Raw genomic sequence first — 23,657 nt, 5'->3', positions numbered from 1 at the left:
TTATCTAGTCAAGCCTCTTCATTTTACATATGAGGAAAGTGACACCAAAAGAGGGGAAATAATACAAAGTCATACAGGTAGTAATGGACCCTGGATTCAAACCTGGGGCTGTGCCTTACAAGTACAGTGTAGCCAAGAGATAGATAAGCTCTGTGGACTTTCTTCTAGATGTTCCTTTATTTAGGCAAGTTTACGACGTATCTTCACTATTTATTGTGAAATACACAGACACAGACACAAAGACACACACACAGAGTATTTTTTATCAGTACTCAGATCTACAAATAAACTGACATCTGTTATTCCTTCAGTTCTAAAAGTACAGAGATAATGCTTACAGTTCAGTTTAAGGAGTTTCCCATCTGCTGCAAGAGAATTGATGTCAGTGGTGCCATAGGAATTCACCAAGCTGAACGTAAAAAGCCTTTTTTTGCAGTGTTGGCCTCTGACTCTCTTTGGGACGTTCTGACAGGACTCATTGCCCAATTCATGTTCCGCACAGTCTTCTGATGAACAGGTCTCTGTTTCTGTAGCTTGTCTTTTGCTTTCATCTTGGTGCTCCATTTCTTCTTCTCCTGATACAAATGAAAAATGAAGTCTAGCTTCAATCCTTGAGGTGATTTTAAAAAATTTTTATTTAAAGAACCATGTCTAAAAATTACTAGTAGGGCTATCTTTCATAATATTTTACCCGCACATGAAAACAATACTTTACCTTAGATTTAAATACCATCTGAATTTTCTAAATCCATTTTCATCTGATCATCTTACAAGGACTGTGAAGCAATATGGCAGATACTATTACAATCATCGTACAGATAAAGAGGCTAAGGCCCAAAAAGGAGTAAAAACCTGGCCAAAGTCACAAAGTCAGATCCAGAACTCGTTCCTGTCTCCTAAGATTCAGTGCTCCTTCTACCAAGCAACAATGTCTCCATCTATGTGTATGGCACATAGCACAAGTAAAATTAGTTGGCAGAAAAGAAATATACTTATCTGTCCTTCAATGAATTTGTGTTTTATAAACTAGAGAACCTAGATTCCAGTTCCACCTTTGCCAGTAACTAGCTATGTAACCTTTAACTGGTCATTTGTCCAACTGAACCTCAGTGTCTATACTTACACAAAATGAAAGGAATATTACTAGAGAATCTCTAAGGTCTTTTCTAGCTCTGATTCTATGACATTCAGGCAAGAACTGATGCACAAAAAAAGAGCAATTAATTTGATTTTGAATAGGACCTAAAATGTATACAAATGAAGTGTGTAAGACTCAGAAATTGGGACTGTATTTCTTCCTAGCCAAAGTTTTCTGGCTAATGAGTCAGAGTCCAAGAAGCATTGTAAGTCTCATGTCTAAGAGACAGAAGCATGAATTTGCTAAGTTTCACAGCACAACAGAAGCAAAGCAGACTCTCCTCTATTCCTAAGGCTCTCTGGTCACACACAGGTTCCTGCAGTCACTAGCACTCACTGCAGCTAGCTGACACTGTCGAGATATTCAGAGATGAAGGATACACATACAAACATGGAGAGAACACCCACTAAAAAAGAATGGCAGGCTAATCACGGATTCTGGTGAAATAAACACCAACCACATATGAGCACACCAAATAAAGAGACGCACATCTTTTCAAGGAGTGCTTGCTTGTGAGCTATTTCCTCCACTAACACTGATCACAAGTCTTCCATGCACTCACTGGTAATAATAACAGGAATTGATATTTTTATATAGGACTTTAAAATTTATAAAACATCTTTTCTGGGCTTGATGGAGCATCAACACAACCCTAGGCAGTCCAGTCAGTAACACAGGCATTATGACCCTCGTTTTACAGGGAAGGAAACCGAGGCTCTGAGAAGCTGAGTATTTTGTCCACATTCATACAGCTACTGATAGTCTAAGATGAAGTTTGAACCCGGATACTCCTGATTTCAACTTCAACACTATTTACTGCACCAAAGGTGAGGAAACTGGCTTCAAGGCCACATGTGGCCTTCTAGATCCTTGGGTTTGGCCTTTTGATTGAGTCCAAGTTTTACAGAACAAATCCTTTTATTAAGGAGATTTATACTGTGAAGTTTGGATTCAGTCAAAGGGCCACACACGAGGACCTAGAAGGCACATGTGGCCTTGAGGCTGCAGTCTTCCCACCTCTGCATACCATGCTGCTACCTTCTGAAAGCATGATGTGACCCTCAACATTGATCATTTGGTGGCCAGCTGTCTGGAGATGCCTAAAGAAAGGCTCACAGTCTGTTTCTTTGCTTTTCTAGCTCAAAAAGGTGTTCTGAAGTATTTATTCTACATAACTTTATGAGAAGGCAAGGGCCACCTTGCATAGGAAGGCACTGGAGCATGACATTTGTGGAGATGTGTAAGTATTAGAGTAAACAAAATGAACTCAACACTAAACCACTTTAAATATAACTTAATATTTCCCTGACTTAAACTACTTTCCACTGTCCAAGATAGAAAAAAAAAATGTTTACTTAAGCTCTAGATAAATAAAAATTTTGTTATCTGCTTTGAAGAAAATTATTTTAAAAAAAAAGCACAGAGACCCTCTATGGTAGGGGGCCATGAAGTACAAATGCTAAAGACAAATGTATAGCTTTAGACCGGAACACTAATTCCATCAGTTTGAATCTGTCACCTGCCAGAGACTTCCTCCTACATCAATGGAAAGGAAAAAGTTCCAAGAACAGGGTCTCTTGCTTCATAGTTCATGACTTTCTGAGGAACTATCTGGCTAAACCAAATGCCACCTGAGGTTTCATTGTCAGATTGAGAGATATAGAACAGAGTTTGTTTCCATGTACATCTCACAGGGCCTGCTTTCTTCCTTGCTACTGGTTAACCTAGGATATTAGTACAACCAAAGTACGGCTAACTCTACATCTGGGATGCAAAGGGCTGGAGAGCACTATGAGAAATACACAGTACAAAAGACACAAGAGGAAACAAATGAGGAGTTCAGAGACCATGAGAATCATTTTGAAAAGTCAGTAAAAAGGAACAATATCAAAAGACTACTTACTGAAAACAAGGTCTGAGAGCAGCAAAGGCGCCCACCGTCAGAAGCCACTGGCATTAGAACCTCCAGGTACAACCTCAACAAGAGCCTGGCTCTTAAAAGAAAAGAAGGAACCATCAAAGGATCTCTCCTAAGTGAGGGAAGCCTCCCAGATGTGGAACTGAGACAGCAGAGGAGCAAGGAAGTACAGTGAACTCCCTTCAAACATATCTAGAAAATGTGCCAGAATGAATGCTAATGGGGACACCCAGAAAAAGTTACAGAGTCCTGTGCACAGTGCAGCTCAACAGAGGAAAACAGAGAGCAGGCCTACAGACACCAGGAACAAGGTCAGGCCAGCAGCCAGCAGCCAGACACAACTGCAGCAGTTCAACACTGAACTTAAAACATAATTTAATCTCTCTCTGATTCAAAAGATACTTTTTCATGAGTTTGAGTTGGCCCACCAGGGAGACGCTGGACACTAGGGCAAGGGGGGAACCCACACCTAGACCAAAGGCCTAAGATGGGGACAGATACCAACTAGAAACTTATCACCCACTACACAGTTCAAGTCACAGACTCAGGACAGTGTGAAAAGAAAGCTTGTACAGGGCAGTGGAATTCCCAGGCAAAGAGGATTGGATTGTGCCTGGGGAAAGGAAGAAGTTCAGAAGTCAGCACCAGCCTCAGCCTCAGACTTCAGGCTCAGAACAGTGGTTCCTTCCAGCATCTTGTCTAGCCTGCAGAGGAATAACCAAAGTGGGAATCCTAGATGAAAGGAGTCCACCCTTCTGTCCCTATGAACCAACAAAACTTTCCAGCAGGCTAATAGAGGCCAAGTTCAGAAAGAGTCTACCTGATATTCTAGAAGCAGAGGGTAAAATAAATATTGAAAGAATCTACCAATCACCTCCTGAAAGAGATCCAAAGAAAAAAACTCCTAGGAATATTGTAGCCAAATTCCAGAGTTACCAGGTCAAGGAGAAAATATGGTCAAGCAGCCAAAAAGAAACAATTTGAATATTGTGGAAATAAAATCAGGAGAACAAAAGAAGTTGTTTGCAAAACTACACATATATAGCCCATACTGAATTGCTTGCCTTCTCAGTGAGGATGGCTGGGGAGGGAGGAAGGGAAAGATGTTGGAATTCAAAGTTTTAGGAATGACTGTTGAGAATTGTTTTTGCATGCAACTGGGAAAATAAGAAATAAGAAATTTATTTTGCCCTACAAGACAGGAGAGAAGATGGAGATAAGTGAAGGGAGGGGTATTAGAAGGGAAGGGGTAATCAGAACGCATGGCATTTTGAGGTGGGGGGAGGGGAGAGATGGGGAGAAAATCTGGAACTCAAAATTTTGTGGAAATGAATGTTGAAAACTAAAAATAAATAAATAAATGTTTTTTTTTTTTAAAAAAAGAGAAAGGTCAAGAGTATTTAACCCGAATTGCCTCATCAAAAAAAAAATATATCAAGGAACATTACCCTGATCATCTAGAACCAGTCACTGAAAGAATGTACTGATCACCTCCTGAAAGAGATCCCCACATGAAAACTCCAAATTCCAGAACTATCAGGTCAAGGAGAAAATACTCTAAGTAGCCAGAAAGAAACAATTCAAATATCAAGGAGCCACAGTCATGATTACACATGATTACAACTTCTACATTGAAGGAAAGCAAAAGAGCTTGGATTACAACCAAGAATCAACTACACAGCAAAATTGAGCATAATCTTTCAGTGACATTCGATGAAATAAAGGACTTTCAATTTTACTGACAAAAAGACCAGAGCTGAACAGAAAGTCTGATCTTCAAATATAAGACTCAAGAGAACCATAAAAAGGTAAAAGGAAAGAAAAAAGCAACATTGTATTCAACAAGGTTAAACTGTCTACATCTCCATGTTCAACATCTACATACATACAGGAAGATAATACTTGTAACTCTTAAGAACTGTATCTCTGACCCACATGAACATAAATATTTATAGCAGCTCTCTCTGCAAGAACTGGAAATCAAGGGGACGCCCATCCATTGGGGAATGGCTGAACAAGGTGTGGTACATGAATGTAATGGATACTACTGTGCTGTAAGAAACGATGAACAGGAGGACTTCAGAGAAGCCTGGAAGGACTTATAGGAACTGATGCTGAGTGAAAGGAGCAGAACCAGATCATTATACACAGTAACAGTCACAGGGTGTGAAAGAGCCTAAAACATTTCCAAAGAACTCTTGATGCAAAATGCCATCCACATTCAGAGAAAGAACTATAGAACTGGAACACAGAATGAAGCAAACTATTTTCTCTTTTGTTATGTTTTGTTTTGATTTTTCTCATGGTTTCTCCCAATCATTTTAATTCTTCTATGCAACATGACTAATGTGAAAATGTATTTAATAAGAGCGTATGTGTAGATTGCATACCATCTCAGAGAGGGAGGAAGGAGGAAAGAGGAGAAGGAGGGAGAGAAAAAATTTAAAACTTATGGAAGTGATTGCTGAAAACTGAAAACAAATTAATTTTAAAAAATGAAAACTCAAAACAATAAAGATTATCTACAAAAACTAAAAACAATGAAGAATATGTGTAGAACCCATATAAGATTGCATGCCATCTTGCACAGGGAGGGGGAGAAAATTTAAAAAACACATAGAAGTGATTGTTGAAAACTGAAAACAAATAAATTCATTAAAAAAAAAAAACCAAAAGAACTTTATCTCTATTAGGACAGCTGGAAGGAGTGGACTTAGATAGAGGGTGTAGGTATAACCTGACTTTGTTGTCACAATAAAAAAAACAATTAATCAAGGGGTGAAAAAAAAGGATAGTCCTGGGAGAAGAGGAAAGGGATCAGCAGAATTGGATAAACTATATCACAAGAAGAGACATGAAAAAGCTATTACAGTAGAAGGAAAGAAGGGAGGGGATGAGGATTGTTTGAACCTTACTCTCATCACATTTGGCTCAAAGAGTGAATAACTCAGTTGGGTAGAGACATCTATCTTACCCTATAGGGAAGTAGAACAGGAAAGACAAGGGAGGGGAGCTGACAGAAAAGAGGACAGACTAGGGGAGCTGGTGATCAAAAGCAAAACACTGGTGAGGAGAGACAGGGTGAAAGGACATAGAAAAGTATAAAAAGAGGGAAAACAGGATGGAGGGAATTACACAGTTAGTGATCATAACTGTGAATATGAATGGGATGAACTCGCCCATAAAACAAAAGCAGATAGCAGAGTGGATTAAAAACCAAAATCCTACAATATATTGTTTATAAGAAACACATCTGAAGCAGAGAGACACACACAAAGAGTAAAGGTAAAATGAAGCAGAGTATATTATGCTTCAGTTTAAATGAATAAGCAGAGGTAGCAATCTTGATCTCACACAAAGCAAAAGCAAAAAGAGATCTAATTAAAAGACATAAGGCAGGAAACTATATTTTCCTAAAAGATGCCATGGACAATGAAGTAGTTTCAATACTAAACATATATTCAGAAGGGATACAGCATCCAAATTCCTAGAAGAGAAGTTAAGTGAGTTACAAGAAGAAACAGGTAGCAAAAGTATCGTGGGGAACCTCAGTTTCCCTCTCTTGGAACTAGATAAATCTAACTACAAAATAAACAAGAAAGAAGTTAAGGAGATGAACAGAATTTCAGAGAAATGAGATATGAAAACCTCTGGAGAAAAGTGAAGGGGGATAGAAAGGAATACACCTTTTTCTCAGGGGCACACGGCACCTACACAAAAACTGATCATGGATCAGGGCATAAAAACCTCACAATCAAATGAAGAAAAGGCAGAAATAGTAAACGTATGCTTTTCAGATAATGATGCAATAAAAATTACATGAAATAAAGGGCCATAGAAAGACTGATTAAAAATTAATTGTAAACTAAATAATCTAATCCTAAAGAATGAGTGGGTCAAATCTCAAATAAGAGAAACATCAATAATTTCATCAAAAAGAATTACAATAGTGAGACAACACACCAAAATTTATGGGATGTAGCCAAAGTAGTACTTAGGGGAAATGTTATATCTCCAAATGCTTACATGAACAAAACAGAAAAAGAGGAAATCGATGAATTAGGCATGCAACTAAAAAAACTAGAATAAGAACAAATTAAAAATCTCCAATTAATACCAAATTAGAACTTCTGAAAATCTAAGAAAAGATTAATAAGAATGAAAGTAGGAAAACTATTGAACTAAAAAATAAAACTAAGAGCTGATTTTATGAAAAAAAAACAACTAATAAAATAGATAAACCACTAATTTGATTTAAAAATTGTTAGTATTAAAAATGAAAAGGGCGGATCCACCACCAACGAAGAAGAAATTGAAGCAATCATTAGGGATTAATTTTGCCTAAATGTATGCCAATACATCTCACAATCTAAGTGAAATGGGTGAGTATTTACAAAGATATAAACTGCCCAGGTTAACAGAAGAGGAAATAAAATATTAAAATAACTGCATTTTAGAAAAAGAAATTGAACAAGCTATCAGTTAAAAGTCTATATGGCCAGATGGATTTACAAGTGAAATGTAAACAGTTCTTTTAGTGGTGGCAAAGAATTGGACATTGAAGGGATAGCCATCAATTGGGGAATGGCTGAACAAGTCATGGTATATGAAGGTAATGGAATACTATTATACTATAAGAAATGATGAGCAGGTGGATTTCAGAAAAACCTAGAAAGACTTACATGAACTGATGCTGAGCGAAGTGAGCAGAACCAGGAGAACATTGTACACAGTAACAACAACACTGTGAGATGAATAACTATGACTGAGCAGTACGATCCAAGATAATCCCAGAAGACTCATGATGAAAAATGATATCCACAATCAGAGAAAGAATTGTGGAATCTGAATGTAGACTGAAGCAGACCACTTTCATGGCTTTTTATTTTTCTCTGGCTTTTCCCTTTTGTTCTGTTTCTTCTTTCACAAAACGACTACTGTGGAAATACGTTTACATGCTTGCACGTGTGTAACCTATGTCGGATTGCTTGCTGTCTTGAGGAGGGGATGTGAGGGAGGAAAGGAGAAAAAATCTGAAATTATAAATCTTTTAAAAAATGAATGCTGAACTTTACATGTAATTGGAAAAAATGAAATATTTTATCATTAAAAAAAAAAGAGCCTAGATACCATATTTCAAGAAACCTTAAAAGAAAACTGTCCAGATCTCTTAAAACCAGACAGCAAAGTAGAAACAGAAAGAACCACTGGTCACCTTCTCAATGAAGTCTCAAAATGAAAGCTCCCAGGAACATCATAGTAAAAATCCAGAGCTTCTAAGTCAAAGACTGCAAGCATACAGAAAGAAAGAATTCAAGTACAGAGGAAACAGTCAGGATCACACATATTTTAGCAGCCCCTCTATCAGGAGTTAGGATAGCATGTCTCATCTCATCATTAGTCTCCATACTGACAAGAGTTTTTCAATCTTTCAGTTCTGTGTCTATTATATTATTGTTATTGTACAAGATGTCCCCATGGTTCTGCTGACTTCATCTTGCAGTTCAAAGAAGTCTTCCCAAGTTCCTCTGAAACTACCTTCTTATTTCTTACAGCACGATAGCATTCTATCACACTGTAAACATAATTTTCTATTCAATTCTCCAATTTATGGGCACCCCCTCACATTCCCACTTTTTGCTACCTCAAGAAAACTTATGTACTTTTGCATATCCTCAGTTTGTTTTGCTTAGGAATATAATCCCTCTCTTAATCCATCCTTCCATTAATTTTTCTTTCCCTCCAGTTTTCCTGTTGAGTAAAATGTATTTGTGTGTAGAATGTGGTTCAAGTGTTAGCTTCCACCATGGCCCAATGTGAACACAGGAGGGTTTCAAGTTAATTAAATGGATGATCAAAAAGTCCTTAAGAGACTGGAATAAAGGACTGATTCTAACAAAACATAACCCGCTCCTCCTCCTTCCCTGTTTTAAGAACATCACAATTTTTCCCTTTATTTAGGATCTTAACCCCACAGTTATCCTTGATTCTTAATTTTGACTCAACTCCCCCACAGCCAATCCACTGTCAAATCCTGTTAATTTTATGCATTCCTTTAATCTTTATTCATACTGAAACTAATTTAAACCTTCATCACCTCTTCTCCGAACTATTACAATAAACTTCAATTATATTCAGTCTTTCCTCTCTCCAATCAATCCCAAGTGAATGCCCTGCATAAGAAACTTCAGGGACTCCTTACTGCCTCTAGGATAAAATATGAATCCCTGTTTAGGAACTAAAGTCCTTCACCGTCTGCCTCTAGAGAATCTCTTTTTTCTTAAATTGAACTTTATTTTTGTTTACTTCTAATTTTCCCTTTCCACACTAAGGCAATAAAAACAAAACTCATTAAAAATAAGTAAAATCATGCAAAACAAATACATGCATTAGTCATGTCCAGAAAAAAAGAATGAAAAAAGAACAGAAAATGTTTTAATTTTCATTATGAATCCATCTGCCCTATATGCGGAGGTAGGCTGCATGTTTAATCATGAGTCTCTTGGAATTGCAGTTGGCTACTTATTACATTGGTCAAAATTGCTTACCCGTTCAAAGTTGATTATCATTCCAATATTGATATTATTTGCCATCTTGGGGAGGTGGAAGGGGAGGGAGGGGAAAAAATTTAGAACTCAAAATCTTACAAAACTGAATGTTAATAATGAAAAACAAATTTTTTAAAAAAGAAAAAAAATAACGTTATATAAATTTTACTGGTCTTACTTATTTCATTTTGCAACAGTTCATAGAAGTCTTCAAAGGTTTTTCTGAAACCACCCCCTTGATGATTTCTTATGGCACAATAATATTTCACGATATTCACACACCATAACTTTTTCAGTCATTCTTCAAATGAAAGGTTCCCTTCAATTAAAAAAAAAAAGGTTGCCTCCACAAGAATAGGGCTATAGGCCTTTTAGTGGCGGCAAAGAACTGTCAATGGAGGGGAAAGGTCAAACGAGTGAACTTCAGAAAAACTTGGAAAGATGTGTATGAACGGATGCTGAGTAAAACAAGCAGAACCAGGAGAAGGTTGCACACAGTAATGACAGACTGAGCCCTTCTCAGCAGGGCAGGGATCTAAAGCAGCTCCAAACACCGTTCACATCCAGAGGAGAACTCTGGAGTCTGAATGGATGGAAGCAGACTATCTGCTACCTTTTCTTTTGCTGCTTTTTACTTCTTCTTCCTCCAAGTTTCTCCTATTAGCTCTAATTCTTCTTTATGTCACAACTAATGTGAAAATGTTTAATATGAATGTATAAGAAGAGCCTCTATCAGATGGCACACCATCTTGGGGGTGGGGGAGGAGAAAAAGGGGGTAAAATTTGAAACTTAAAATCTTATGGAAGTGAATGTTGAAAACTAAAAATAAATTAATTTAAAAATTTTTACAAAAGCTGCTATAAATTTTGAAAATACCTTTTTTTTTGGCCTTCTTTGATCTCTTCAGGGTAGTCTTAGTAGCAATATTACTGGGTCAAAAGTTATGTACAGGTTACCAGCTGTTTAACTGGTGTCCCAAACTGCATTCCAGAATGGTTGGACTAATTCACAGCTCCAACATCAGTGTAACTGTTTTCCCACAGCTCTTCCTGCATTTTCCTTTGCATCATCCTAGTCAATCTGGTGGGTCTGAACTGGGTACTTCAGAAATTTTGAAATTTGTATTTCTCTAATTATTAGTGATTTTGAGCATTTTTTCATATGTCTATGTCTACTGATAGTTTGGATTTCTTCCTTTGAAAACTATCTATGGATAACCTTTGACTATCAATTAAAGAATGCCTTTCCTGTAATCTGACTTAGTTCCCCACATACCTTAGAAATTAGATTTTATAAGAAACCTGCTACAGAGGCTCTTCACCAGTTTCTCACTTTTTTCTATGAAACCTTTTTAATTTTACATAATCAAAATCGTCTATTTTACCCCTTGAATCTCCCTCTCTTACCTGCTCATGAACTCTCCCCACACGCAGCCCTCCCAGGTAGTCTCTTCCATGTGTCTGCATCCTTTACGCATTCTGACTTAGTATATACAGAGTGTGAGATACTGGCTTGTGCTCAGACAACTTTCTGAACGAGCTTCTATTCGATACTGAATTCTTGCCAAGCAGCTTGGATCTTTAGGTTTATCTGCACTCTTTCGGTTCTGTTGTACTGATCAACCTACCTATTTCTAACCTAGTAACAAAATCTTTTGACATTTACAGCTTTGCAGTATAGTCTGAGATCCTGTACTGGTGGGTCCCCTTCCTATTTTTTTCTCATTGATTCCCTTAATATTCTTAAGCTTTCGTTCCATCAGATAAATTTTGCTATTTTTTCCCCAGCTCTATAAAGTACTTTTTTTTAGCAGTTTTATTGGTATGGTACTGAATAAGTAAACTAATTTAAGAAATATTTTAATAATATTGACTCAGTCTATCCATGAGCAATTTATAGTTCCCCAATTATTTATAATTGTTTGTGTGAAGCACATGTTTGTAATTCTGCTTATATAGTTCCTATATGTGTCTTGGTAGGTAGACTTCCAAGTATTTCATACTATTCATAGATTTTTTTAAATGAAATTTATCTCTTCCTGCTGGTTTTTGTTGGTAATACAGAAATGCAGATGATTTGTATATGTTTATTATATATCCTAAAATTCTGCTGAATTTATTGTTTTGATTAGTTTTTTCACTGACTCTCCAGGATTCTGTAGAGCTATCATATCAACTACAAAAAGTGGTAACTTTGTTTTCTCTTGGCCTATGCTTATTCCTTAATTTCTTTTTCTTGTGTTGTTGCTACAGCTAATACGACATTCAACAGTAATGGTGATAACTGACAAATCTGCTTCACCTTTGATCTTATTGGAAAAGCTCTGAGCAAACCCCCATTACAGAGGTTTGCTCTTGATTTCAGTCACTACTTATTACTGCAGGGAAAATTCCGTTGATTTCTATGCTTTCTAGCGTTTTTGTTTATAAACTTGAATGGATATTGAATTTTGTTAAAAATATTTTTTTGATTTATTGAAATAATTGTATGATTTTTGTTGTATCTATTATTAATACAGTCAATTTTGCTCATAGTTTTCCTAATAATTCAACCCTATATTCCCAGTATAAACTGTCAAAGTGTATAGTTTTTGCAATATACTGCTTTACTCTCCTAACATCTTATTTAAAATTTCTGTATCAACATTCATTAGGGAAATTGATCTATAGCTTTCCTTTTCTACTTTGACTCTCCCTGGTTTAGGTATTAATATTTAGGTATTTGTGTTGAAGAAGCAAAACTGGCAGTATCCTTTCTTTGCCTGTTTTTTTTTTTCAAATAATTTACATAGTACTGGAATTAACTGTTCTTTAATCATTTGGTAAAACTAATTTGTAAATCCATCTGGTCCTGGGTTTTCAAAAAATTCTAACTTAATATTTTATTTTTTTCCCCAAATACATGCAAAAACAATTTTTAGTATTTTTTAAAATTGCATTCCAAATTCTCTCACTTCCTTCCTCCCCATCCTCTCCCCCCAAATGAGAAGGCAAGTTGATATAAGTTATACATGTGTAGTCATGCAAAACATATTTCTATCTTAATCATGTTGTGATAGAAAACAGGACAAAAAACCTCAAAACAAAAAATTTTAAAAAGTATGCTTTAGAAAAGATGGACAGCTCTGAGCACCCTGAATAGTATTTATTGCAGAGGTTTTCTTGAAATCGAAATTATTGCCATGTATCTTGAATCCTTTCTTATGTTATGCACATGATGGCACTTTCTTCTTTTCTTACTTTGTATTTATGTTCATAATGTTTCTTTTTCTTTACTGTGCATTTAGACTTTAGTATTTCAGTTTAAAATAAATTAAGAAAAAACTTTTAAGCCCTTCAGAATTGTCTTAGTTCATTGCCCTGCTGAGAATAGCAAAGTCACAGTTGATCATTACGTAACATTTCTATTACTACGTACAGAGTTCTGCATAGTTCTCCTTATTTTACTCGGCATCAGATTATATAAGTGTTTCCAGGTTTTTCTGAAACCATTCTGCTCATCATTCCTTGTAGAATAATAGTATTTACATCATAATCATGTCCAACTGATTCAGTCATTCCCCACCTGAGGGGGATCACCTCAATTTCTAACTCTCTGCCACCATAAAAAGAACTGCTATAAATACTTCTTTATAAACAGGTCCTTTTCTCCATTTCTTTTACCTCTTTGGGATACAGACCTAGTCATGGTTTTAGTTTTACAGACCTTTGGGCACTGCACCAAATTGCTCTCCAAAATGTGTGGATCAGTTTGCAACTCCATCAAACGTGCGTCAGCATTCTGATTTTTTCATGTACCTAAAACATTTATCATTTACCTTTTCTGTCATATTAGCCAATCTGACAGAGGTAAGATGATAACCTCAGAGTTGTTTTAACTACATTTCTCTACCCAATAGTGATTTACAGCATTTTTCATATGACTATAGATAGCTTTAATTTCTTCTGGAAACTTCCTGTTCATATCCTATGACCATTTTTCAGTTGGAGAATGACTCATTCTTACAAATTTGATTCATTCTCTATATATTTGAGTGTGTGTGTATATATATTTGAGAACATGTGCACGCGCACACACACACAATAGAAAAGAAACCTTTATCAGATACTTGCTACAAAAATTTTCCTGCTTTCCTTCTGATCTTGAATTTGTTTTGTTTGTGTGAAACTTTTTAAATTTAATCAAAATTATCCATTTTACATCCCATAATTCTCTATTTTGTTTAGTCATAAATTTTTCCTTTATCCATAGATAAGTACAATATTCCATGCTCCCAAAATTTGTTTATGGTATCACCTTTTATGCCTAAGCGATGCATTCATTTTGACTTAATCTTGATACATGGTGGGAGATGAAACAGCTTTCTGGTTTTCCTAGCAATTTCTGTCAAACACTGAACGCGGAGGATGTGGATTTATGGCACAGAAGTCACTGATCTTGTATCATCCTGACTCTAGTCACACAATATTTGAACTGTTTGCTTCTGGCTGCTTGTAGTATCTTCTCCCTAATCTGGAAGCTCTGGAATTTGGCCAGAATGTTATGGGAATTTTTCATTTGGGGATTCTTTCATGGTGATTATCATGTGTTTTCCATTTCTGTTTACTCTCTGGTTCTAGGATATCAGGGCACTTTTTCTCAATAATTTTTTGAAACATGTTGTTAAGGCTCTTCTTTTGGTCACAGTTTTTAAGCAGACCAGTAATTCTCAAATTCTCTGCCCTCAATCTATGTCACAGGATGGCTGTTTTTCCAATGAGATATTTTTCATTTTCTTCTATTTTTTCCATGAAGATTTTGATTCTGTTTTGTTTCTTGGTGTCTCATGGAGTCATGAACTTCTAATTTTTAGGGAATTATTTTCTTCAGTGAGCTTTTGTACTTCTTTTTTCATTTGGCCAATTCTCTTTTCTAAGGAGGTCTGTGTGGTTTTTTGTTTTTTTTTTTGCCACCTTTTTTGTGCCCCTTTCAACAAGCTTTTGACTCTCTTTTCATATTTTTTCTGCATCACTCTCATTTCTTTTCACATTTCTTCCCTCTATCTTATTTCATTTTCAAAATCCTTTTTGAACTCTTTCAGGTATTCTTTTTTGGGGTGCTGTACAATTCAAATTTTTCTTTGAGGCTTCACAAGCAGGTTCTTTGGTGTCACTGTCTTTTTCTGGATTCCTTCTTTGATCTTTTGTTTCCACATAATCTTTCTATGGTCAGGCTTTTTTTTTTATAAACTCATTTTTCTAGTGTATTTCTTGACTTCTGCCTTTATGTCAAAGTTGGGCTCTGCTCCAGGGATGGAGAGGGCAGTCTCAAACTTCAGGTTTTTTGTGCTGCTATTTTCAGAACTAGTTTTAAGGATCTAAAAGTTTTAAGTTCTAAGATGATATGATCTAAGGAGAGGTGCATTCACTACTCTCCTAGCCCTTGTTCTGGTCCCTGAGACTCCACTAGCACTTCTATACCCCAGAACCACCATTAGGGCCTCTGCTTCCCCGTGGTTACAAGCAATAATACTCTTCTCTGCACTGTACTTGAAACAAGGGTTCCTACTCTTGTGAGTGATCACAAGCTCTCCTCTTTGCCCTGGAACTGTGACCAGTGCTCCTGCTTCCCAACAGGTACAAGTGCCAGTGTGTTAGTGTTCCATTTTGACCTAGAACTATGACCTGGAATTGTGTATGGGCAATGCAACAGGGTTGTACACCTAGTGCCAGTACAACTGCTTGTCATCTTCTCATCACTTTTGAGATGCCCCCCTATCATCTATGGGCTGAGAGTTCAAGAAGCTACTGACCCTCAAGACAACCTGTGCTGTGCTCTTGAGGTCAAACACTACCCAGTGGGACAGACTTTTCCTGCCAACCTACATAACTGTCTTTGGCAAGAAAATTATTTCACCCTGACTTTTTATTGGTTCTCCCACTTCAGAATTCGATTTCAGGCATCATTTTAAAGTGGTTTGCTGGGAAATTTGAGAGTCCGAGTGAGTTCCTATTACTCTATCATCGTGGCTATATCCTCTACTTTCTCTTTTGCTTAATCAAATTAAGCAATGGTTTATCAATTTTATTATTTTTTATTCTTCAAAAAACTGGTCCCTAGTTTTACTTAGTAGTTCAATTTTTTTTTAACTTTCAATTTTGTTAAATTATCCTTTGGTTTTTGGGACTTCCTTTTTGTGTTAATTTGGGGGCTTTTAATTTGTTGGTTTTCCAATTATTTTTTAGTTGCATGCAATATAAAGCCCAGGCAATGCCTCTATGGAACTTATACATTTCAAGGTGGGGGGGGGGAGGATCTCAGTTTATGCTGAGAGGGAACTTAGAAAAACCTTTTCTTCTTCCAGGTAGCTCAGTTTATGATGAGAGGAAATGATACCCTTTCTGGCAATTTACCTTCTTTGATAGGGCTCCTGATTTCAGGTCAGACTTCCTTCTTCAAGGGGGCTCTTGATCTTAAATTAAGAGGAATACTTACTATTAATGGGTAGGGAAACTCAACTTCCCAGCTGAGGAAAAAGGAAGCAACTGAAATATGCCCTAAACAAATTTTTCATAGGAGTTCCATTACAGGTATATATGTCTCCTTTTTTGTGCGTTTCTGCACCTACAGCATGGTCTCTGGAGACATCTAGTGACCAAAATGAGAATATCAACTCACTTGTGAAACTTAACAAAAGCACTGTGTTTGATTACCTGTGCTTCTGTGTGTTTGCAGAAAATTGCGTGCGTGGAGATAAGGAAAAACCTTGAAGGCAAACGCTTCTCATCGTCTGTATCATGAAAACTAGCTTTCTTTTTCTCCCGGGGAAAAAAATGAGAACATTTATGATAAGTTTTCCAAGTCTTTGGAAAGACAATCTCTTCACTATGAATTTCCAAATTGTGGTTTCAATGTTTTTATAAATGCTGAAATGTTTTAGTTTATCTAAAATATTTCTTTGTAGAATTTAAGGGAAAGAAGAAAAATGAGCAGAAACAAGAGAAGACGAGCGGATTTGAGAACCGCGCCTGACGTCTTTTTCAGGCTTTCCTTCTCCAAACAGATTGAAGAGGACAAAAGGAAACTCCTGGGACTCTCAATCCCTCCAAGAACTTACTCCTTTTGTGGATCAGGCATTTAGGAGGAGATAAAGTTTAAATTTCTTTAACTCAGGGGAAGTAACTTGCAGGTAAGTGGAGCCTAAATCTGGGTTAATTTTTACTTACTTTTAAGCAGCCTGCCTTTAAGTAGTTATGGTTTTCTAAAAACTTTGAGAATTGGTTTTGATTAGAAACTGTAAATCAATTTGTAAATTACGCTGTCTACCCCAAAATTTGGGGCATTTATCTATGTGCAGAAGGACCTCTTAACCTCTTTTATAATATACTGTGCAAAAATGCTAGGTAGCATGCAGGACTAGATCCATCTAAAACCATTTGCTGCTTAAAAAAAAAATCTGAGATTTGCTTTTGTGAATCAATCCCTGCCAGAGATGGTTATCTGCCTGTTTTCTGCCCTCACTGATACAAAGAACCAAAACGGTTCAGAAAGACATGCGTCTCCTAATTTCTTTTATGTTACAACAATGCTATGAAGTACTTTTGAAAGCACTGTCCAGAGTGGCACAAGAAATGCTTCCTATGTTGTCATCCAATATTTGACATCAGGATAGCATATACAGGAATTACAGCACTGGACTTCTGTGTAAAACACAAGTGAATCAAGAATGCTCTACAGTGGCCTTGTAATGTGATCACTACTGAGTGTCAAAAACTAATGGCTGAAACGATTTAACTGTCATCCAACTGGATATCTGACTGGTAATGTTATGCTTCTAGATTTTTCTTACATTGAAGTGATAGTATATGAGGGATACTATTAGATTACGATCTGAGATGTTAAAGAAAGATTGTGTTCAGACTATTTAAATCCTGTTGACAATTTAATAGGGTATAAAAGGGTGATGCTATTGTATTGTTATTATTCACACAATGTAAAATTATTATGTTATCCAGAATGCCAGTCAGATATTCAATTGAGTATATTTTAAAACAGATAATTACCTACTTCAGTACAGTGGGGTAAAATCTCATTGTTTGCTAACTGAACTTAGCAAGCCAAATTCTGTGGTTCTTTCACTTAGCTGTATACAGGGGTGACTGTGCATAAGATTTAATTATTGTCAAGTATCATTTGATCATCACTTCTGAAAATCATTACAGTGTTAAATAAAACAGGTTGAATGGAAGATACAAATGAAAAGTTTGCCATAGCAAGCATTCTTCTGTAGTTTTGAGTCGCCTATCAGGTATTCTCAGTATATGTAAAGCCCATAGCATTTAAAATGTTTCCATTTGGGCAAACTTGATTAAATTGGAGTTCTCTTTTAAAGCAAACTATAGTCTGAATTTAAAAGAAGTACCTGAATAAGTCAGAATAAGACTTCATTACAGAAGTTATACATATCTAGCTATAAGTATTTTACAACACTGAGAATAACTTACATTGAAACACAGTTATTATTTTATAGGAATCTGTAATAATGGCAATGTGCTAAAATAACAAAGTCGTTAAGAAAAATTAAGTATCTTTAACCACCCTCCCTCTGAAAGGTAGATAAAAATTAAAAACAGGTATTTTAGTAATATAGGTCTTAGACATTTGAATTAATTTGATGAAGTTTATAAATTATGCGACCTCATCTACAATGAAATATATTTACCCCTGTATCTGTATCCTTAAAGGGATAAGATATTGTTTGAAAGGGATCATTATATAAAATGTTTTGACAAACTTTATAGGTTTTATGTTAATGTAAAATGTTACTGTTACCATTCAGATTGCTATATACTTATCAGCAAAAATCACCATACAAGTTAAATGTTATCTCAGTTTCTCCAATGGAGGTTTTTTTACACAGTTTGCTGAACTCATAGTTTCCTAAAATTAATTCAACGACGATCATGTACCTGTATTTTACACTTAGGACTAAAATTTAAATTATTTTGGGCAACAACCTGAAATTTAACCATGTATCACATTGTTTGGTAAAATTTTTATTTTAATGCTATAAAACATTTTACACTTTCCTGGACATCAATAATGTCAAGTTTAGAAAAAGCTGCTTATTTGAAATAGCTCTGAGTAAGCCAGCTGAAAGACAGATGGAAACAATCAAATGAGAAACTTTGTATTATGCAGTTCAGAGGCACCATGATCATATAAAATAGGAATAATTACTCCACAAATTTCTGAACATAAGCTAAACAAAAGCAATGGGCTTTGAAATGTAAGATATTGCCAGCTAGTGGACCCTAGGAAAATTGAGATTCAAATGTTCCCATTGGTGATTATAAACCCAGATCTGACTTGGTCAAAATCTGTCCAAGAACTAAATCATAATACAGTGTCATATTGGCTGATTTAGTCAAGTGATTTTCTTGACTAAACTGATGTCACCTGACTGGTAATAAGTGTCTTTTATGTTTAAATGCGCTTGTATTGTGAAATTTTATAACATCATCACTGTTTAGAAAAATACCTTCTCTTGTAATTGGGATACGTTGGGTTATAAATTCAACCACTGTTTGAAAGCTACTAAAAAGGTCACTGGCACAATAAGAATATCTTAAAGACCTCTTAGGTTGTTTGAGACTGGCTATTTGGGCACAGCTGTAAGATCTTATCAACCCTGTTGTTGAAACAATGTAAGATTCTAAAATGCTTATGCCTGGACAACAGTACTAGGGTGATGTACCAACCTTCAGAATTTGAGCAACTAGGTTCCATACCCAGCTGGAATGGGAAAATGTACACATCTGATTACACTACAAAGTAAATGGGACACATCTTTGAGTCACCTTGGTAGCAAAGTCTCTAAGCTTATTCCCTTCTTACCTAAAAGCTGCAGCTGCCAGCAGCACCCTTTCAGTCGATGAGGTTTGCTGCCTAGCCTTGAGTGGCCCCCCTATACTGCACTGCCCCCATGAGGCTGAGGCCCTTTTACAGAGGCACCACATCCAAAATCTTTCATAGTTACAAGTCTATGTCCATCCAGAAAAAGAACTAATGGGCTTAAAATGCAGATCAAAGCATATTGTTTTCACTTTGATTTTTTTGTTTCTTTTTCTTTCACAACTTTGACTAATACAGAAATATGTTTTACATGATTGCACATACACAACCTATATCAAATTGCTTACCATTTTAGGAAGAGGGGAAGGAGTGAGAAAAACCTGGAACTTAAATCTCATAAAAATGAATGCTAAAAATAATATTAAAAAAAAAAGCCTATGTCACTGCCTGGCTACTGCTCAAAAGTTAATTGAAATAATTTTGCTCACCAGTCTTAGAGCTAACTTACTTAACTTTAAATACATGATAGTAAAAACACTTTCTAGTAAAAGCAGCAAACATTTAGATACCTTCTTAAAGCGAATTCCGCAACTGGAAGAAGATGGTTACAAAACCTTCAATAAGTTTAGAAGTAACGCTTCTAATGTAGCCTAGACTGTGATTTGCAGAATTTGCTACTGAAGGTAAAGTCTTGTGGGACGATGCATTTTCTTTTTGAGCTTTATTTTCAGGTATGTTTGTGGCATTAAACTAATGTTTTATCACTTTGAGAAAAATGCCAGCAGCTCAATGGGAGTGAGATCTATGAACTGCTATGGGGTGGATATCTGTCCCTGGGGAATACTTTGGGAGGGGGGAGAGGGAATGGCAACCGTGGGAAGACTAAGGTAGGATCCACTTCATTCAGTTTCCCATACAAGAAAATTTCCTTCTGGTTAATTCTGAGTCTGGAAATGATAACCTGTTACACCGCTGGCTGCCTATTATGGCTCTTGCCTGGAATTAAGCTATGGGAGCATCTTCTCCATTCTGTGACTATGTCCCTCTTTTCCTTTTATAGCAATTTGTTTCAATCAGGACAGGTGGTCAGTAGAAGACAATGAGCACAATAATTTAACAGATTAATACTGAAACAAATTAAAGTTACTATAATAGAATGCAAGTATATAAGATCTTGGAGCCCCTCTAACTGCTGCACCTAATTCTACAATATTGCTTCCTCACCTACCAATTTCTGTTGACCTAACTGCTATTATGTTATGGATATGGTTAAGTGACCCAGCTATAACAATGAAGATTTCTGACCTCCAATCCCTCAAGGCACAACACCTTGTTGATTTCAAGGAAGCTTGTAATCAGCTCGACAACTGGAAGTAAGTCCTTTACTTTGTCCATGAACAAAGTGTGGAGGGGTTAGGATGCTTGCTTCCAACATCTGATCCAAGTCCTTGATCTTTCTGTTCACCCAGTGAACATGGGACATCTGAAGCCTCGAGGTGAAATAGCATTGGAATCATTATTTTATTACTTTTCATAGCATGTATGTTTGTTGAGTTTCTTGGACACTTTGGTTATTTGTGAATCTCTCCTTTCCTTTATTCCCATGTATCCCTGTAAGTTACACTTACTGAGGGGACTGCTTCCAACAGATTTTGTCAAATGTGCTAGTTCTGGGGTGAATTGCTGTGAGATCAGGCCTGATGGTTCTGCAACTGTCATGACAATCTCCCCTTGCAGCAACGTACTCATGAGTCCCAGATACCATACAAGATCAACGTACCCCATGTGGGGACTCCTCTTCCTGGCTTACCTGGCTGCAGGAAAATGGCCTATTAGCCACCCTTGGTAAATGGGCCATTATTAACCTTGGTCTTATCATTCTTTTCAGACTTTGCCTTTGTTGCATATTGGAGCTTTGTTCCAAGCTTCCACCACTTCATTCCAAGAACTAAACTGATGGTAGTGTGTCCCAATGAGAACTATGTTAAAAACCTTATAGAATTTACTTACACATAGGTGATCAATGAGAGGAGAAATGAAGAAAATTAAACACTATTCTGATTCCTAAAGTTGCCTGTACCCTTGAGTTAAGCTCAGGAATTTAGCTTTTCTTCTGAGTTAAAGGCGTAACTAAAACAGAAGTTGCCGTCTCTCACACTGGTGGTGCCTGGCATACTTTCAAGACATTTATGATCTTTAAGCCCGTGAGTTAACTTGGCAGCACCCCCAAAAGAAATGCCATTTGACCTTGCCTTCCCTTGCGCAACTGGGGGAGTTTTTAATCTCTTCCAAGAAGACAAGAAGTCTGGTAATTTTGATCCCCTAGCAAAGACTGCAAGATGTGACTGGGTCCCATAAAAAAACTAACATTCCTTAACTGATAGTGAAAGGCAGTTACTTAGCCTTGCATGAATGCCAGGCCACCTTTCTTAATATAACCAATCAGAATGTTCCCGCCCCCATGGTAATGTCAGCCCTGCCAATCATGCTGTTTTCCATCTGCTAGTCTCTGTTTTTTGTCCTTGTGTATTTCCCAACACTATATGAAGGTTAGTAAGTCCCACACTTAAGTCTTTGGTCTTTAAGACAAGCCACTGACCCAATTTTTTGGTTACTGCTAGCCTAACTAACAAAATGATGATGCTCAGAACTTTGTCTCTCAGTTTACTTTTCAAACATTAATTCACTGTGTATGGTAGCTTTTAGCCAAATATAATTTTCCTGCTTATCTCTTTTAATTAGTTCTAGTTTTGCTTTGTCTGAGATTATTATTGCTACCTCTGCATTTTTTACTTCCGCTAAAGCATAATAGAGTCTGCTCTAGCCTTTTATTTTAACTCGTGTGTATCTTTCTGTTTCAAGGGTTTCTTATGAACATTATTATCAGATTCTGTTTCTAATCCAGTCTGCAAATTTCTTCCATTTTATGCGTGAGTTTATAATATTCACAGTTATGATTGCTGTTTCCCTCCCTCCTGTTCCCTTACATCTGTCTTTCTCTCTGCGTATCTCTGTTCCCTCTTTAAGACACTGAATTCTGCCTGATGCCTCCCTTAATATGCCCTCTTTTTCCTTAACCCCATTCCTTTGAAGCTATTTGCTTCTTTGGCAACATATATTTCTGTACCCAACTGTGTGTTGTATATGTACTCATCCCTCCTTTCAACCAGTTTGGAAGAACGTGGGATTCACCTGCTGTCCACTCTCTCCCACTTACCCTCCTTGCTGCATAAATTTTGGGAGCCCCCCTTTTATGAGAGAATGTTCCTTCTTCTTCCTCTCCCAGCACATTCCTCTTTCCTTCCCATTCTACTGTTCTTCAGAGAATCCCATCCAGGCCGTCCGTCTAGACTCCCTACATCACCCTTGGTGGTGACAAAGTTCTGAGGGCTTGCATGCATCATCTCCTCATATAAGAATGTAAGCAGTTTAACTTTGTTTATTCCCTTTTTTACCATTTTGTGCTTCTCTTAGGTCCTGTGTCTATATTTCAAATTTTCTACTCAACTCTAGTCTTATCAGAAATGTATGGAAGTTCTCTATTTCATTAAACATCCATTTTCCCCTCTTGTAGAATTATACATTGCATATCATGTATAGTGTGTGTGTGTGTATATATATACATATATATATACACACACTCTATTATATTATATAATATATGTTATAGTATTATATTATAAATTATATATATTATGTTATATAACATTATAAATTATATACATATTACATATGTATGTATATATATACACATATAATACACACACACATACACACACACACACATACATAAAAATACATAGTATATATTTGCTGGGTAGATTATTCTAAGTAGTAAGTCTAGATCAGGCCTGCACAACATGCAACCTGCCAAAGGATTTTGGGTAGCCCATGAAAAATGTCAAAGGAAAAACATCCTCTCCATTTTTTGCAGGCCACCTGAAATCCTTTGGCACTTCCACAGGCAGTAAGCAGCCTACAGGCCTCAGATAGAGCAGATCTGCCCTAGATCCTTTGCCTTCTTGAATATCCTATTTCAAGCTGTTTATTCCTTTACAGTCATGGGAGCTAAACTGCCTTTGATCCTGACTGTGGCTCCTTAGTACTTGAATTCCTTTTCTCTGGCGGCATGTAATATTTTTTCCTTGACCTCAGAGCTCTAGATTTTGACTATGACATTCTTGAGAGTTTTCATTGGAGGATTCCTTTCAGGAACTG

The 23,657-nt window shown here is 36.6% G+C and overlaps 1 protein-coding gene across 4 annotated transcripts in view; it reads right to left on the bottom strand.

The window, feature by feature from the left end:
* Nucleotides 1-23,657, bottom strand: part of USP4 (ubiquitin specific peptidase 4) — a 76,093-nt gene that overhangs the window by 9,073 nt on the left and 43,363 nt on the right. For all 4 annotated transcript variants that reach the window (XM_072651149.1, XM_072651159.1, XM_072651168.1 and 1 more), the window contains one exon: nt 339-575. In XM_072651149.1, the coding sequence (XP_072507250.1) occupies nt 339-575 (237 nt within the window). The remainder of the gene's footprint in view (nt 1-338; nt 576-23,657) is intronic.

This window comes from Notamacropus eugenii, chromosome 1 (genome assembly GCF_028372415.1).
Source record: "Notamacropus eugenii isolate mMacEug1 chromosome 1, mMacEug1.pri_v2, whole genome shotgun sequence".
Taxonomy (NCBI): domain Eukaryota; kingdom Metazoa; phylum Chordata; class Mammalia; order Diprotodontia; family Macropodidae; genus Notamacropus; species Notamacropus eugenii.
The sequence above is the reverse complement of the archived record's forward strand: the minus strand, read 5'-3'. Positions and strand labels throughout refer to the sequence as shown.